This window comes from Mus caroli, chromosome 13, assembly GCF_900094665.2.
Source record: "Mus caroli chromosome 13, CAROLI_EIJ_v1.1, whole genome shotgun sequence".
NCBI lineage: Eukaryota > Metazoa > Chordata > Mammalia > Rodentia > Muridae > Mus > Mus caroli.
The window spans coordinates 49,937,065-49,954,547 of NC_034582.1; the positions used below are offsets into that span (position 1 = coordinate 49,937,065).

At 40.6% G+C, this 17,483-nt stretch overlaps 1 protein-coding gene across 1 annotated transcript in view; it reads left to right on the forward strand.

Annotated features, from left to right (window-relative positions):
- Positions 1-17,483, forward strand: part of Simc1 (SUMO interacting motifs containing 1) — a 44,180-nt gene that overhangs the window by 10,649 nt on the left and 16,048 nt on the right. The window contains exons 2-4 of the mRNA XM_021180176.2: positions 10,253-12,913; positions 14,712-14,944; positions 15,564-15,633. Coding sequence (XP_021035835.1) covers positions 10,253-12,913; positions 14,712-14,944; positions 15,564-15,633 — 2,964 coding nt within the window. The remainder of the gene's footprint in view (positions 1-10,252; positions 12,914-14,711; positions 14,945-15,563; positions 15,634-17,483) is intronic.

The window sequence follows — 17,483 nt, forward strand, 5'->3', positions numbered from 1 at the left end:
CGGCCATCACTAGAAAGAGAGGCCCATTGGACACGCAAACTTTATATGCCCCAGTACAGGGGAACGCCAGGGCCAAAAAATGGGAATGGGTGGGTAGGGAAGTGGGGGGGAGGGTATGGGGGACTTTTGGGATAGCATTGGAAATGTAATTGAGGAAAATACGTAATAAAAAAAAAATATTTAAAAAAAAAAGAAAAGAAAAGCAATTGTAGCCAAAGCATTTCTAGAAATAATGTTTTTTCTAGAGCTAATACAAAAAGAAGGCCCCAGCCTTCTGGAATATGCAGAAGGTATGGCAAAGGCTAGCATTGGATTGATGAATGCAAATCAACAAGGGAGAGGCAAGGCAACCCTTTGTCATTGTAGGGAGTCTGCAGACCCAATATCAAATTTGATCCAATTATTCCCTGTCAGCATTGGAGAAACTCATCCATAGAGTAATTAAAAATTTTAATGCCCATTGTTAAAAACAACACTTCTCTGAATATAATCAAGATCAGAACAGCTTTAAAAAAAAATTCCAGAGAGACCAAAAAACAGTTATTTTAGCAAACTGCTATAAATGATCAGAGACACAAATGACATTGAAATTGAAGGTTTAATAGACATGGGAGCAGATGTTACAATAATTTCACCAAAAGTCTGGCATCCAGATTGGCCTCTTTAGGAGGTAAATATTCAGCTTCAGATTAGAACTTTATCTTTGGTAAAACAAAGTACAAAATGAGTCAAATTTATAGGGCCAGAATTAAAAATAGGAAAATTAGAGCCATATGTGGCTAATATAGCCATGAATTTATGGGGGCCTGATTTGTTGCAGCAATGCAAAGTACAGATTAGCATTCCTCCAACCTCAGAAGAAAGCCATAAAGTAAAGAATGCTTCTGAGAAAAATATTAAAAGGTATTATCAAGAACAGTCATAGACTGTCCAGCTGTTCATAAGCAGAACATGACAGGTGTTGGTCTTTGAAAAGCATCAACTACCCTACCTTTAAAATGGTTAACTGACAAATGTGTGTGGGTAAAATAATGGCCTTTGACTTGAAAAAAATTACCTGTACTAGAACAACTGATACAGGAGCAGCTGAATGCTCAACATACTGAAGAATCTACCAGCCCATGGAATTCCCCTGCCTTTGTATAAAAAAGAAAATGGTGGATGTTAACAGATTTAAAACACATAAATAAGCCCATTCAGCCAACGGGCTCTTTACAACCTGAATTACATTGCCTTCTAAGTCATGGCCTTTGATAATAATTGATTTAAAAGATTACTTTTTCACAATCCCTTTGCATGAACATGATAAAGGCTGCTTTCTCAGTACCAACTTACAATAGTTGTCTAATAAAGAGATATTGCAAAGTCTTACCATAAGGAGTCTTAAATAGTCCTATCTTGTGCCAATATTTTGTTCTGCAGCCATTAGAAACAATTAGTAAAGTTTCCTCAATCTAAAATTTACTTTTATGTGGATGATATCTTGCTGGCTGATTCAGTTGCATATACCTTAGAAAACATATTTGATGAAGTAAAGAATATTTGCCTTGCTGGGGAATACAAATTGCTCCTCAAAAAAGGAGATTCTGTTAATTATCTAGGATATGAGATAGGTTTACAGAAAATTCAACTGCAGAAAGTAAAAATCAAGGAGAGATCAATTACAAACTCTTAATGATTTTCAAAAATTGCTGGGAGATATTAACTGGTTATGGCCTACAATTGGATTAACTACTCAAGAGCTAAGTAATTTATTTCAAACTTTAGAAGGATTTTTTGGGTCCAGGAATCACCTCACAAAGCACATGAACACCAATCTAAGTCAGATAGAGATAGTTAGAGATAGAGATAGAGATAGATAGATATTGATCCTGTGCCCTGGACTGATCAGCCAGGGCCATGCTCCAGATTCAGGACCCAAGTTAACATCCTACCTGATTGTTAATCCCAAAATTCACAAACGTCTGTGCCAAGTTACCCAACCAATCAGGACTTAGGGATAGGGGATTTCCTTAGGAACAAGTCTTTGTTGTATACTTATCCTGTTTCTGTTGGTTGGGGTATTGAACTGTGGCATTGGTTGAGAGTATTCAACTGTGGCAGGACTTGCCTTGTCTTAACTCGTCTACCAGGGTGGGACTTGTTTTGCCTAACATTCATGTCTTAACTTGCCAACCAAGATATCAGTTCCCAGGGAGGGCTTGGGAACTTAAAACTTTACTTGTCCACTATTCAAAATGGAAGTCTTGCTCCAGATAGCTTCTTATATTGGTGCAGGTGTCTCTCTTATGTTGGGGTCCATCCCAGGGGCAGCTCATACCATAAAAGCTTATACATGGGTGAAGGAAGTGCTGTTGGGTGATTGGTTCCAGTTCAAGCTTATTGTAGGTAACTATACAAAGCAGTTCTGACTTCTATCCTGATTGGTTTCCAAGGGTACAGAACATAACAGAAAATGTAATCAAAATTGTCATTAGAAAATACCCTAGTAACAGCAGAAACAAATGAGAAAGTTTCCTTATAATGGCAGGCTAACCAGATTATAGTTAGTTACCTAGGCCTTAACATTCCACCTAAGCCTTCATATTCCATACAGGCCTTAATATTTTACCTAGGTACTAAGAGACTTAAATAGTCCAAGAAAATAATTATCAGCTGAGGATAAATGAAAATTGGCTTTGGTAGAAAAGAAATTATAGGATGCACATATGTACTGTTTTGATCCAAAGCTGGATTGTATTTTGGTTATTTTGCCCTCTACCCTTTCTCTTACAGGAAGTCTTATACAGAGAGAAGATAATATTTTAGAATGAGTATTTTTAGCACACAAACAATAAAAAATTAAAGACTTATGTAGAAAAGGTTTCTGAGTTGATTCTGAGAGGAAAAATGAGACGTTGTCAATTATGGGCTATAGACCCAACAGAAATTGTGGTACCTTTTACTAATGCTAAAATTACTTCATTATGGGCAGAAAATGAGCATTGGTAAAAAGCTTGCAGTAATTTTTTGGAAGAGATTAATAGCAAATATGCAAATGTCCCCCAAACAGGATACTTCATCTTATAAAAAGAAAAAATTGGATTCTCCCTTGTATGGTAAAAGGAATACAAATTTCTGGAGCCCCTACCATCTATAATGATGCAAATAAATCAGGAAAGGTAGGTTGTAAGTCAGGAAAAATAAGCAAATTAGCTCAGGATGCTTATGATTCAGTTAAAAAATCAGAGCCATGCCATTCTTACAGTATTGTTAGGTTTTCCTGACTCTTAGTATAGTTACTGACTCTCAATATGCAGTAAGAGTTTGTTTTATATATTGAAACTGCTAAACATATTCTGGATGATTCAGAATTAACTTTGTTACTTATTCAACTACAACAAGTAATCAAATAGAAGCCATCCATTCTATATAACACGTATCAGATCCCATTCGGATCTACCAAGCCCTCTAGCACAGGTAATGAAGAAATTGATCCACTATTTATAGGAAATGTGCTAAAAGGCTCCAACTTTCATAAGAAATGCCATGTTAACAGCAAAGGTTTAAATAAAGATTTTTCTATCACTTTGGCAACAAGCCAAGGAAATTATACTTGTTTTGTTTGTTTGTTTTTTTTGTTTTTTTTGTTTTTTTTTTGTATAACCAAACTCCATTACCTGCAGAAAGTAATTCAAAAGATATCCAAAGAAGTGAAATTTAGCAGATGGGTGTGCTTCATTTTGCAGAGTTTGGAAAGTTAAAGTATATGCACCATACTGCAGGTACAGATACAGGAGTTCAATGACCACTACTTAAGCTCTGAAAAGGATGATTCTGTAATTGCACATGTATTAGAAGTTATGGCTGCTATGTGAATACCTTCAAATTAAGACCGGGAATGCTCCAGCATGTGTCTCTAGTAAAATTCAAGAGTTGTTTTGTTTTGTTTTTGTATATTACAACATAAAGCATATTACAAGCATACCACACAATCGTACAAGACAAGCAGTTATAGAAAGATCTAATTTCACTTTAAAAGATATACTTAGTAAACAGAAAGAGGTAATAAAGACCTTCAGTGATAGATTACATAGTGCTTTATTAACTCTAGAATGTGTAAGTGCTAATGAGAGAGGAACAACAGCTGTGGAGAGACATGGTATAGTAGATAGCACTACTGAATCAAGTCTGTACACATCAAAAATGGAAATCAGAAGGGAAACTGGGTTATGTCTTATGTTGGGGAAGAGGTTTTGTCTCTGTTTCCACAGAAGAAGATAAGCTGTGGATACCACCAAGATTTATTAAAGATTAGATTTGAACAGGAGAAATCTCCTTAATAAGGAGAGGTAATAGTTCATCAGATAGTTGGGTCATTCAGTCCAAACTAACTAATAAAGACTAAAAATGCCTTCTATCTGACCAGGTTACAAGATCTTGTCTTACTGGCATGAAATGAAAAATGATTTTTTTTTAATCTACATGTCTTAATTCCATGTTAGTAGGTTAGATTGTAGATTGCTACATGGTCCAAACCATTTTGGACATCAGCTTTTAAATTTTCTTTTTAAATAAAAAGAGTATTTTTGTTGTTTGGCATTAAAACTACACTTAAGAGATTTAAAATGAAGTGGGTGGTGGTGGAGCATGCCTTTAATCCCAGCACTTGGGAGGCAGAGGCAGGCGGATTTCTGAGTTCAAGGCCAGCCTGGTCTACAAAGTGAGTTCCAGGACAGCCAGGGCTACACAGAGAAACCCTGTCTCGAAAAACCAACGAGAGAGAGAGAGAGAGAGAGAGAGAGAGAGAGAGAGAGAGAGAGATTGATTTAAAATGTTTTAAGTAAATTCAAAGGGTTACTATAATTGTTATCTAAATCTCTAAGAGTTTGAGTGATTTGGAGATAAGATAAAATATTTGAGCAGTAGTAGCCTTTATTTAATTCCACCAACCAGGGACAAAACCAAATACAGCTCCTAACTGGTATGTTTGCTGTGTTTGCACACTAGAGAAATCACATACCATATTTACAGATTCTTATAGAAACCTTCTACAGGGTTACTAGAAAAGCAGCTGGTTTCCAATGGGGACAGGAACAAAGAACAGCTTTTGTGACTACAAGTAAGCTCATCTCTGTGCATTGCAGTCTAACCAGTATTGAACCAGATGATATCTAATTATGGATATCATATTTATTGGTGAATTGTCAATTGGGGACTCTTCATACAGCAAAAAGGAGTTCACTAACATTTGCCTGTCAGCTTCTATTGCAGATGTTTTCTATATAGAGAGAACACATATTCTCTCTTTGAGAAACAAACCTGGACATTTAATGAGGCAAGGAGAACCTTATACTCAGTCATTGTCAATGACCCTGTCATAAGGGTACCCCTCCAATGATGGATTGGATCTATTCAAAGGCAGAGTCCTTCACAGACTTAGTCATGGAAGAAAAGCTATTACAGTAGAACTGGTACTCATCTGAATTCCTTTGTGACCAGGATGTAGTAGCAAAGGGGTCTGCCCTTTTTACATGGAGGAAATAGCTCAGTTGCCTGTACTCCCTATCCCTAAACCTCTTACCCTTACCCCTCCCCCCACAGAGGTCATAACATTTAGCTAATGCATGGTTTACTGATGGTTCATCAACCACTGTTAGAACCAAAATTAATGGGAAGTGACAGCCTGTAGACTAGGGGATGAAATGGCCAGTACTGAGGAAGGACCACAAAATCAGCACAACACTATTGGCTATAAGACAAGCAACTAGGAAAGGAAAAGAAAAATCTCTATTTTCTCCAATTCATGGTGCATGTGTAATGGTCTAGCTATATGGCCATCCAAATGAAAGACCAGTAACTGTCAGATAAATGGCAAAGGTACCTGGTCATAGGCATGAATGGAAATGGAAAAACATAGAAAAACTTAGCAAAGACATCAAATATTATATAACTCATGCAGGCAATACAAACATAAACGTCAGAAAATAATGAAATAGTGAACAAATTGGCATCATGTTTGTCTAATACTAGAATGTTAAAATTTGCCAGGGAACAAATTCAGAATAAATTAGCAAGAATGATAGATTACACATTTGAAAACCTTGAAAGTTTACCTCTAGCACTAAAAAATAAGGGGAAATGGGGCACCAAATTAAACCAGGACAACTCTATGAGAATAACTATTGTAAGCAATCCATAGTCAGACAGTGGCTGGCTTTAATCCTTAATCCCAACACTTGAGACCCAGAAGCAAGCACACAAGAATTACAGTGATTTAAATTCAAAAGAATTTTCTACTATTGCCAAAATACATTTTGCCCTAGGAAAGATATAGCCTGCATAAAAAAAAAAAAAAAATCCCCCCCTAGAGTTAACATTGGGGCAGGGTTTGCTTTTATCTTCCAGGAGAATAAAAACATCCAAATAGGGAATCTAGAGACCACTGGAAAAGTGGAACATCTGAGGAAAGAACTGATCATCAAGAAACAGAATAAGATAGATGGCCAAGTGGCACCGCCCACTCCAGCTCATCTCTGCTGCCCTCTGCAGACAGAGTGGCAAATGCTGTTTCTGTGGTCCCAATTCAATTAAAAATTAAAGCTGAGCCAGGCATGGTGGCACATGCCTTTGATCCCAGCACTTGGGAGGCAGAGGCAGGCGGATTTCTGAGTTCGAGGCCAGCCTGGTCTACAGAGTGAGTTCCAGGACAGCCAGGGCTACACAGAGAAACCCTGTCTCAACAAACAAACAAAACAAACAAACAAAAAAATTAAAGCTGGCTTTGGAGTTTGAGCATAGCTCTCCTTCTCTAAACCCACACATGCTTGTTAAAGGGAAATCCCTAATCTCTGTCTCATATCAGAAGAGCCTCCTCATATAGGACAGAGGAAAACAAAAAAATAAGGGATTTTTCTATTACCACTAATCTCATAATCTTTTGATCTTCATTTGACACTCTAAAACTTTCCTTAAGCTATAAATATTATCTCAAAAATATGTAAGATTATTATGTGTATATAGACTTCCTGTCATACTAGGAGTCATACAGAATATTAACTAAGTCTAGAAATAAGCTTCACCTAGCTTCCTGTACTGTTTTCAGGTTTGAGTCTGAAGCAGGTCACTAGGAACAAAGTTTGTGTACTTCAGATGGACTTTATAGATCATGGTCCTCAAATCTTTCAGAGATCTGCTGAATATGGCATTTAAAATGTTTAAGTCTTCTACCATGCATAACAGTAACCTTTGTGGTCTCTGAGAAGATGATGGGGCCCTGCAACAGCCAGTCTTCCTGCATTGTGGTAACATCAACCACTGGACAAAACTGCCCCATGCCACTTTTGCCGCCAGCATCAGTGCAAACAGTGGACACCTTTGGGTTGACTGTTATATTCTACCTAACCAGGATTGCCACTAAGGTGACAAACACCACCCAAAGATCAGGTTTGGACTACAACCTGCTCAGGACATTGAAATTGCTGAGTTCATAGGAGACTGACAGGAACATTTTACAGAACTTTGAACTCAAATTACTCCATCCTAGGTCTGCCAAATACAATACAATGCTGGACATTGTGGAAAGCTTGGCAGAAATGTCTTCATTATTGTAAATAGTTTTACTTTGTTAGAGTTAAATCTTCCCTTTTTTAGACAAAAAGGGGGAAATGTTGCAGGATTTTAAAAAAAGAGTTCAAAGGTTTGGTTTGCAGGCCTATGATAAGGCAAAGATTTTTTTTTTTAAATTTATGTATGTGAGTACACTGTCGCTGTCTTCAGACACACCAGAAGAGGGCATCAGATCCCATTACATATGGTTCTGAGCCATCACCCGGTTGCTGGGAATTGTTGTAAGCCACCATGTGGTTGCTGGGATTTGAACTCAGGACCTCTGGAAGAGCAGTCAGTGCTCTTAACTGCTGAGCCATCTCTCCAGCCCCTGTTGTAGGATATTTGATCACATACACTGTAAACCACCCCCCCCAACCCCAAGATTGTGTTATTAACTAGAGGGGAAAAAAAAAAAAACGTTTTTCTAGTTGTGGTGTGGCTCAACCCTAGCACACACCTTTAATTCAAGAGCTTTCTGTTTATTGTAAACAAGATTAAATAGGCTGAGAGGTGGAGCAAATAACCAGTACATTGGGAATGAATATGGGGGGAAAACAGCAAGAGTAAGTCAGGAGGATATATAGAGATGCACAGGAAGTAGAAGGGAGGGACATTCAGTTTGAGGGTTTTTGACGGGGCATGGAGAAAAACTTTCTTTTGGGATGTCCTCTTTCTTTTAGACCTATAGAAGAAGGTTATCTGGGTGCTTTCTCTGCCTCTCTGAGCTAGCAGGCCTTCACCTCAGCATCTGGCTCCTGAGGAGTCATTGGAAAAATCAAATGATTGAGGTTTTCTTAAAAACAGCCTGGTATGCATAGAGTCCCAGACTAGCCAGAGCTTCAAAGTGAGATCCTGTTTCAACAAAACAGAGGCGATAAAGCTGGTTACATAGTGGAAAAAGGAACATATCCCTAGGCCCTTAACAGGCAAGACGGACAGTGGATTTGAATGTCTGCCACTACTACTTAGCTGTGTAGTCCTTGGGTAAATCACCTGGTCCCTCAAAACTGATTTTGCATATATATAATGGAGATGGCAATGCTATCCTGCAGTATCATTGTGAAATTTAAGAAATCATAGAAAAGTGATGTGTGTAATCAGGGAGACAAGATAATGGGTTATAATAAATATGGGTGTTTTGCCTGTACTGTGTCTGTGTACCAGATATATGTCTTATGCCTATGGAGACCAGAAAATGGCATTGATTCCCCTGGTATTGGAATTACAGAAGCTTGTAAGACACCCTGTGGATGCTGGGAGTAGCCAATACTCTTAACTACTGAGCCATCTCTCCAGCCCATTGGATGTAAATTTAACCTGATGGTTATGGCTTCATCCAGATCCAGACTGCACAATATCCTACTCTTACAGTTGGTTGTGCTCTGTGATAGAAGTTAGCTATGTTCTACAGGAGATTCTAAGACCCAGAAGCCCCATCAGCTTCTTTAGCTTTCCAGTATAGCTGTAATTTTACATGAATGCTGCCTTTCAGATCAATAGTTTGATTCTAAACATCCTGCGTTTAGCCAAACCTTCCCTCCGAGGCCCAAAATGCCCTCCTAATCTCCAGAAAAATTTACACATAAATATGAGTAAGACTAATGGAAAATCTTTATACAGCCCTTAAACACTCAACTATCCATCTAAGTTTCCTATTTTCTTTCCTTTTTTTTTTTTTTTTATTTTTTTAATTTTTTTAAATTTTTTTTTGTTTTTCGAGACAGGGTTTCTCTGTGTAGTCGTGGCTGTCCTGGAACTCACTCTGTAGCCCAGGCTGGCCTCGAACTCAGAAATCCACCTGCCTCTGCCTCCCGAGTGCTGGGATTAAAGGCGTGCGCCACCACGCCCGGCTTTCTTTCCTTTTTATAAGTGTACTTTTAATTACTTTCTTAGTAAATCTGTTTCTATTCATATGTGTGTTTTTGAGAACTTTCTCTAATGAAACCATGAATCTTTGGAACTCCCAAATCCAGTGATAAACACTCAAGCATGTTCTTAGCATCTGGGTCCTCATATTAACTTACAGTCTTGCTTAGCCTCTGTTGCAAATTATCCTGGGAATTTGATTTTCCAAGCAAAAGTTGCTTTCTGTTTGTCAAGGGTGGAATTTCTCTACTACTCACTTGTCTTTCTTGAATCTGAGGGGAAAAAAATTCCATTGCATTCCCACTTTTAGCATTTGGATGATTTATGAATCTATAGACGTTGACAGCTTTGACACTAGCAAAATGTTAACTAAAGAAAATAAACTAAGCCCGGCAGTGGTGGCGCACGCCTTTAATCCCAGCACTCGGGAGGCAGAGGCAGGCGGATTTCTGAGTTCGAAGCCAGCCTGGTCTACAAAGTCAGTTCCAGGACAGCCAGGGCTACACAGAGAAACTCTGTCTCGAAAAACCAAAAAAAGAAAGAAAGAAAAGAAAAAGAAAATAATCTAATACTTAAGATGATGCATAGAAGGCTGGAGATAAAGCTCAGATCTAGAGCATTTACCCAGTGTACACAAGTCCCTAGGTTTAATCACTAGCACTGCAAACATGTAGAAATATCAGTGAAATAGAAAGATAAAGTGATATCTGTTGTTAAAAGCTAAAACCTTAGATTTCTAGAATCAAGTTACTGGACTCCCCTCTCACTCTTCCTCCCTTCTCACAATCTTTAACAGGACTTCATTGACTTAACTAGAGAAAACCGAGCAAGAACAAAAGATCGGAATGGACTCTGTGTGATTGATCTGACAAGAAATGAGGAAGAAAATAGGCCTATTGCCACTCTTGATTTGACTTTAGAACCTGTAGCTTCCTCTCAGAAGGAGCCAGCCAGTCTTCAGACATGTACCAGTCTCTCGGGCAAAGAAGTGATGGAAGCCCATGAAGATAGAGGCTCTCAGCCTGCAGCACAGAGAATCATTAACAATGATCCTGTAGATTTGGATTTGCTGGAGGAAAACCTGTTTGAAGGTTCTCGACCCCCTACATCTATCAGCCAGGACTCTGTTTATCCACCAGAACCAAACTGTAGCTCAATCACATATAAAGGTGACCTCAGCTTCTTGACAAGCCTACAGCTCTCTTCAGATGTTAGCTCCTTCTCCTCCACAAGCAATCAGAGGGCCTCTTTGCCATGCCCACAGCAAGATGTGCCTTGTCAATCACAAGGCTTGCTGTGCCCGCTACAGGCCTTATCATGCCCACAAAGAGCTTCACCATGTCCACCACGAGCTTCCTCATGCCCACCACAAGCCCTGTCATGCCCACCTCAAGCTTTGTCATGCCCATCACAAACTTTGTCATGCCCATCACAAACTGTACAGTGCCAACTCCAAGCTTTGCCTCAACCACCTCAAGAAGTGCCATGCTCTACCCAAAATGTACCGTGCCCTCAGCAGAATATGCCAAGCACACCTCAAGGCTTATCATGGCATTCTCGACACACCCTATACCCATACCAAGACACTCTGGGCCTACCTCAAGATGTTCCAGGCCGACCTCAAAACATGTCATATCCACAAGATGTGACACAACTGCAAGACATGCCATGGTCACTACATGACATGCCACTGTCACTACAAGATGTGTTGCAGTCACTGCAAGATGTGCCACCATTGCTGGGAGATGTGCCGCCGTCACCAGAAGTGATGCAGTTACCAGGATATGTGACACAGTCATCAAGAGATGTGATTCAGCCACCGGCAGGTGTGATACAGTCGTCAGGATGTATGATGCAGTCATCAAGAAGTGTGACACAGTCACTAAGAAGTGTGATGCAGTCACCAGGAAGTGTGACACAGCCACTAAGAAGTGTGATGCAGTCATCAGGAAGTGTGATGCAATCACCAGGAGGTGTGACACAGTCACTAAGAAGTGTGATGCAGTCACCAGGAGGTGTGATGCAGTCACCAGGAGGTGTAATGCAGTCACCTAGAGATGTGATGCAGTCACCAAGAGGTGTGACCCAGTCACTAGGAAGTGTGATGCAGTCACCAGGAGGTGTGATGCAGTCACTAAGAAGTGTAATGCAGTCATCAGGAGGTTTGACGCAATCACTAAGAAGTGTGATGCAGTCACCAAGAGGTGTGATGCAGTCACCAAGAGGTGTGATGCAGTCACCAGGAATGATGCTGTCACCAGGAGGTGTGATACAGTCACTAAAAAGTGTGCCACAGTCATCAAGAGATAGGATGCAGTCAGCAGGACATGTGCCATCAGCATCAGGAGATGTGATACAATCACCAGGAGGTATGTCACCGACATCGGGAGATAGGATGCAGTCAGCAGGAGGTGTGCCATCAGCATCAGGAGATGCGATAGAGTCACCAGGAGGTGTGTCACTGGCAACAGGAGATTCGATACAGTTACCAGGAGGTGTGCCACTATCATCAGATGTGATACAGTCCCAAGGAGGTGTGCCATTATCATCAAGAGATAGGATGCAGTCACCAGGAGGTGTGCCACCATCATCTGGAGATATGATACAGTCACAAGGAGGTGTGCCACAATCATTAGGAGATGCAATACAGTCAGCAGGAGGTGTGCCACAATCATCAGGAGATGCGATACAGTCACCAGGAAGTGTGTCACTGGCAACAGGAGATTCGATACAGTTACCAGGAGGTGTGCCACTATCATCAGGAGATGTGATACAGTCCCAAGGAGGTGTACCACGGTCATCAAGGGATAGGATGCAGTCACCAGGAGGTGTGCCACCATCATCTGGAGGTGTGATACAGTCACCAGGAGGTGTGTCACCAGCATCAGGAGATGCAATACAGTCACCAGGAAGTGTGTTACCGGCATCAGGAGATGCAATACAGTCAGCAGGAGGGGTGTCACTGGCATCAGGAGATGCCATACAGTCACCAAGAAGTGTGCCACAGTCACCTAGCGGTACATTGCAGTCACCAGGCAATATGTCAGAGTCACTTGAGGATACACCAAACTTATTAAAAGATGTGTCACACTCACCACAAGCATTATTGGACTTAGCAAGAGACAGGCCGAAGTCTTCCCCGAGTGATGTGCAGAATCGTGATACTCCTATGGATATCTCAGCTTCATCCTCTTCAAGTTGCTCTGCTAACCCACTATCTCGACAGTCTGAATTTAAGTTAGATAAAGTTCCTTGGCTCACTATCACAGATAGCTCAGCCAGGAAAGAGAGATCACTGCCACAGCTTGCCAACCCTGGGTCTGCCCAGATACAAGGACAAATACCACAAGTTGGGGTATACAATAGACCTTGCCTGCATAGACTGAAATACTTCTTACGACCTCCAGTACATCATCTCTTCTTCCAGACATTAATACCAGATAAAGATACACGAGAGGTAAGCTAACATACTCACCCCCATTGGGGACTATTTCTTTGATAACGTTATCATGATTAGAGTCCATGCCAGAGAATGGGCCAAAGATAAACAAATTTTTTTGGGGGGGAGATTCTTCCCCCAAATTGAGGGGGGAACTAGATCTATGTTCAGATCTCAGCCCACACTTAAAACCCAGTTGTGCAAGTCACTTTTTTTTTGTGAGCCTTGGCCTCCCTATTTGTAAAGCAGAGGTAAAAACAACTCAGGGCACTGAATGAGGTGATGTGTGTGAAGTGCGTGTTTGTGTCTGATTTATCATTGGCCTTCATCAAATTCTTGTCTTCCATTCCTTTATCCTCCTCTTCCTGAGTTCTATACATTTCCCATATCACAGAGAGAAGACTTTTGTCACTTCACTGCCTCAAATCATTCCTTAGAATTTAGGAGTAGAAATTCAGTTTTAAAACTTTAATGAGGTTACCATTTCCCGTTTGTCATCATTGACCTATAAGAACTTAACTATATATAGACAGAAATGTTGCAGTCTTACACGTGAAACCTTTCTGTTCTCCAGAACCTCACCCTCAACCGTGACATTTGGTTAAAGTGGTTCCAGGCCAGCAGAGTGGCTCAGGAGGCAATGGCACTTGCTGCCAAGCCTGAAAACTTGTATTCTATAGCCCAGACCCACGCGATAGAAGGAGTCAACTGACTCCCATAAATTGTCCTCTGACCCTGCAGTTGTGGTATGCACTCATAAACACAAACACAGGAAATATGTAAAAGTCAAAAAGGCATTCTTTCTCTGCAGGCGCCACACTCACATGCACATTTCTACACCTAAACACGCGCATACATAAAATAAGAATGAATCTTTCTAAAAATGGATTATCTAATGTGTTTAAAGTCATGCTCTCAGACAGCATTTATTATAAATAGTTCCATGTATTACCTTTCTAATTGTCTTTTTATATATGATCATTTAAACTTTTTTAATAATTAGAATTTCTTTTTAAACATATGTATTTGTTACTGGTTTTGCCATTATAGATGTAATGGTTAAAAGCCATGCATGGTGGTACATGCCTATAATTTTAGTGCTTGGGAGCTGGAGGCAAGAGGATCAGTAGTTCAAGACCAGTCTCCACTACAAACATACTAAATTCCATATCACCCAGGCCATGTGACACCCTCTCAAAGAGAAAAACGAAAGGGAGGATGGGAGGGGAAGAAAGTGGTATTCATTCTTCCAGCAAGACAACAGGCTCAAGTTTTNTTTTTTTTTTTTTTTTGGTTTTTCGAGACAGGGTTTCTCTGTGTAGCCCTGGCTGTCCTGGAACTCACTTTGTAGACCAGGCTGGCCTTGAACTCAGAAATCCGCCTGCCTCTGCCTCCCGAGTGCTGGGATTAAAGGCGTGCGCCACCACGCCCGGCTAGGCTCAAGTTTTCTTATCTGTATTAACATATAGACCTTTGTCCCTATCCCTAAGTATCTTGGTCTATAATCCTAGCATGTACAAGGTGGAAGCAGGAAGATCAGGAACTCAAAGCCCTTGCTCTTGGCTCTTTGGTATTTTCCTTTCTGTTATATTTGAATATGGATGAAATCATATCATTTGTAGAATTTAGAATTTCTGTCTTTTAATTTCCCTACATCATTAAGACTTTTTTTTAAAGTAGAGCTTTCTTTTTTCTCTTTAATAAAATATTTCAAATGCATAGAAAACTTTGCTGTTTTCAACCTATTGCAGAACCTCTTGCTTTTTAGGAAGTGTAGAACCCATCCTGATGCCTATCTATCTCTTTGTCTCTACAGAGCAAGGGTCAGAAATTAGAACCCATCCCTCATCGAAGACTAAGAATGGTGACAAACACTATTGAAGAAAACTTCCCTTTGGGGACTGTGCAGTTTTTAATGGACTTTGTTTCACCCCAACATTACCCACCCAGAGAAATTGTGGCTCACATCGTCCAGAAAATCCTGCTCAGTGGCTCTGAGACTGTGGATGTCCTCAAGGAGGCCTACATGCTTCTCATGAAAATTCAACAGTACGAATCATTACAGTGGGTTGGCCAAGTCTTCTAGGGAACCTAGATTCAGGGCATAGCTTCCCTGTCTAAGCTTTGATTCAGCTGACCTGGGAGCTTCCTTAATAATGTTAATTGCAAGTGGCAAGGAACCTAATCAAACCTGCTTCAATTGCTAGTAAAAGAATATAATGACCTATTTTCACTAGAAATCTGGGAATGTTATTTGATACTATTTTCATAAATGGCTTGCTTGGACCCAGTTTTCAACCCTGCCTTGGTTCTATAGTCCTTATCTTCAGATTTTTATAGTATTTTGGGTGAGAAAATCAACTTCAGTAATTACACAAGCTGAATTGTATTATAATTGGGTTAACATGACATGAGTCCATTTTTGAGACATTCATAGTGAATTAAAGAATAGAATATTGTGATTAGCTCAACGAGTCACATGCTTCATGTAGTCCTGATAGGTAAAGCTCTCTGGCAATGAGCTGGCCTCGACTGACATGCTGTGATGCTGGAGGGTAGGCCAGGTTGTTTATGATAAGAAGAGGCTTTTAGTCCTGTCACCTTCCAGATCCTATCCTTTCTGTCACTAAAATCTCCAGAATTCTAATTGATGTCACTTAACTTTCAGGCTGCATCCAGCCAATGCCAAGACAGTGGAGTGGGACTGGAAACTGCTCACCTATGTCATGGAGGAAGAGGTAACATAAATTATAAGGACATATCTTTTGCATATCCATCATGTCTCTAAAGCCAGAACTACATGGACCATGGTGCCAAGTTTGTCTGCCTGCTTGGGATGAGGCTGGTCCTCTTGAATCACATTTGCAGCAGCTTCAGTTCGGAGCAGAAAAGTCCTCATCCCTTTTCCTTTCAGAAGCTGGGAACTTTGGGGGGGGAGGGTCTTTTATTTATTCTAATGTGGATCAGGTCTTCTTTTTTTTTTTTTAAAGATGTATTTATTATTATATCTAAGTACACTGTAGCTGTCTTCAGATGCACCAGAAGAGGGCGTCAGATCTCATTACGGATGGTTGTGAGCCACCATGTGGTTGCTGGGATTTGAACTCAGGACCTTCAGAAAAGCAATCGGTACTCTTAACCACTAAGCCATCTCTCCAGCCCAGATCAGGCCTTCTTAATCCCCTTATCTCTTTCAGCACAAGATAGCTCCGACATTAACTTTCCTGGATGCTCCTCTTGTCAGACTGTACATTTGCACAGCTTCCTGCCTCGCTTGCCTGTCATCACTGTGGACTTAAATAAGAGAGATTACTAATAGCCATGACACAGTCAGGGTTGGGTTGTCTGGAAATACCTCCCAAGAAAATTAATACTTCTCATTTTAGCCTCAGGCAAATTCTTAGGACAAGGTTAGAAAGCAGCTATGTTCTTTGCCAAACATTCTCCAGCCTAGTTGCAAATATTGTTTCTCTGTGAAAATTCTTGAGTCTAATGTCCCAAAGTCATTCATATTTATCTGAAAAAAAAAAAAAAAACAACAAACAAAAAAAAAAATCGAAACCCTCACAGTCACAGTCTGTCACAGTAGGGGAGGGTGTCTCTGCATGCACAAGGCCAGCAGTGTCAATCCAGGGGAGGCAAGAAGGAAATTAAGTTCAGCACAACTCAGTAGCAGGGCTTGGTTCAAACTTTAAGAGTCTGACACTTTATTTAGTACTTTATTTTAGGTATATTTAAGTACAGCACAATTTGGAAAAAGTTGATAATTAACTCCATCCCATATGCACAACAAACTTTTAAGACATGATCACATCAAAAGTCTTATACAGTACACATGATTTATGTTCAGGGGGTTGGCATCCATGATGGTGGGGCATGGACTTACATCTTGATCCACAGGCAGAAGACAGAGAATGGGAATGGTGGGAACTTTTGGAAACCTCAGAGTCCTCCCGCAGTTACATGCCTCCTCCAAGAAGGGAGTGACCCACCCACTCCTAATCCTTCATAACAGCACCAGCTGAGGCCTGAGGCTTATGGGGAACATACCATCCAAGCTCAGCACACAACAAATGGAAGTCAAGCTTGTGAGAGCTCCCGAGACCAGAGTCGCTACAGAGTAGGCTAGCATGACCTCATGGTTCTCCATCTACAGAGGTAGGAATTCTGTAGTATCTGCCATGCTCAGGTGCTCCCCTCACTCAGTGCAACCAACTCCACCCAGAGAGAAGCCACTCCTTCCTCCATTCCTCCCTAGAGGCAGCTTTACCACACTCAGGTGTGTCTGGGATTGCTGAGAAGGTTAGGTTTGTCCTGCCTGTGTCAGAGCACAGGCATAGTCTCACTGTTACAACTGTTACAAAGTGCATGCGATTCCACACGCAAGTACCAGGGAAAGCAAGGGGTTATGAGCTTTGAGAAAAAACAGGAACAAGTCATTTGAGGCAATTAAAGAAAGTATAGTACATAGCGGCTAGCAAGAGAGTTCATTGGGGCTGGGCAGTGGTGGCGCACGCTTTTAATCCCAGCACTTGGGAGGCAGAGGCAGGTGGATTTCTGAGTTCAAGGCCAGCCTGGTCTACAGAGT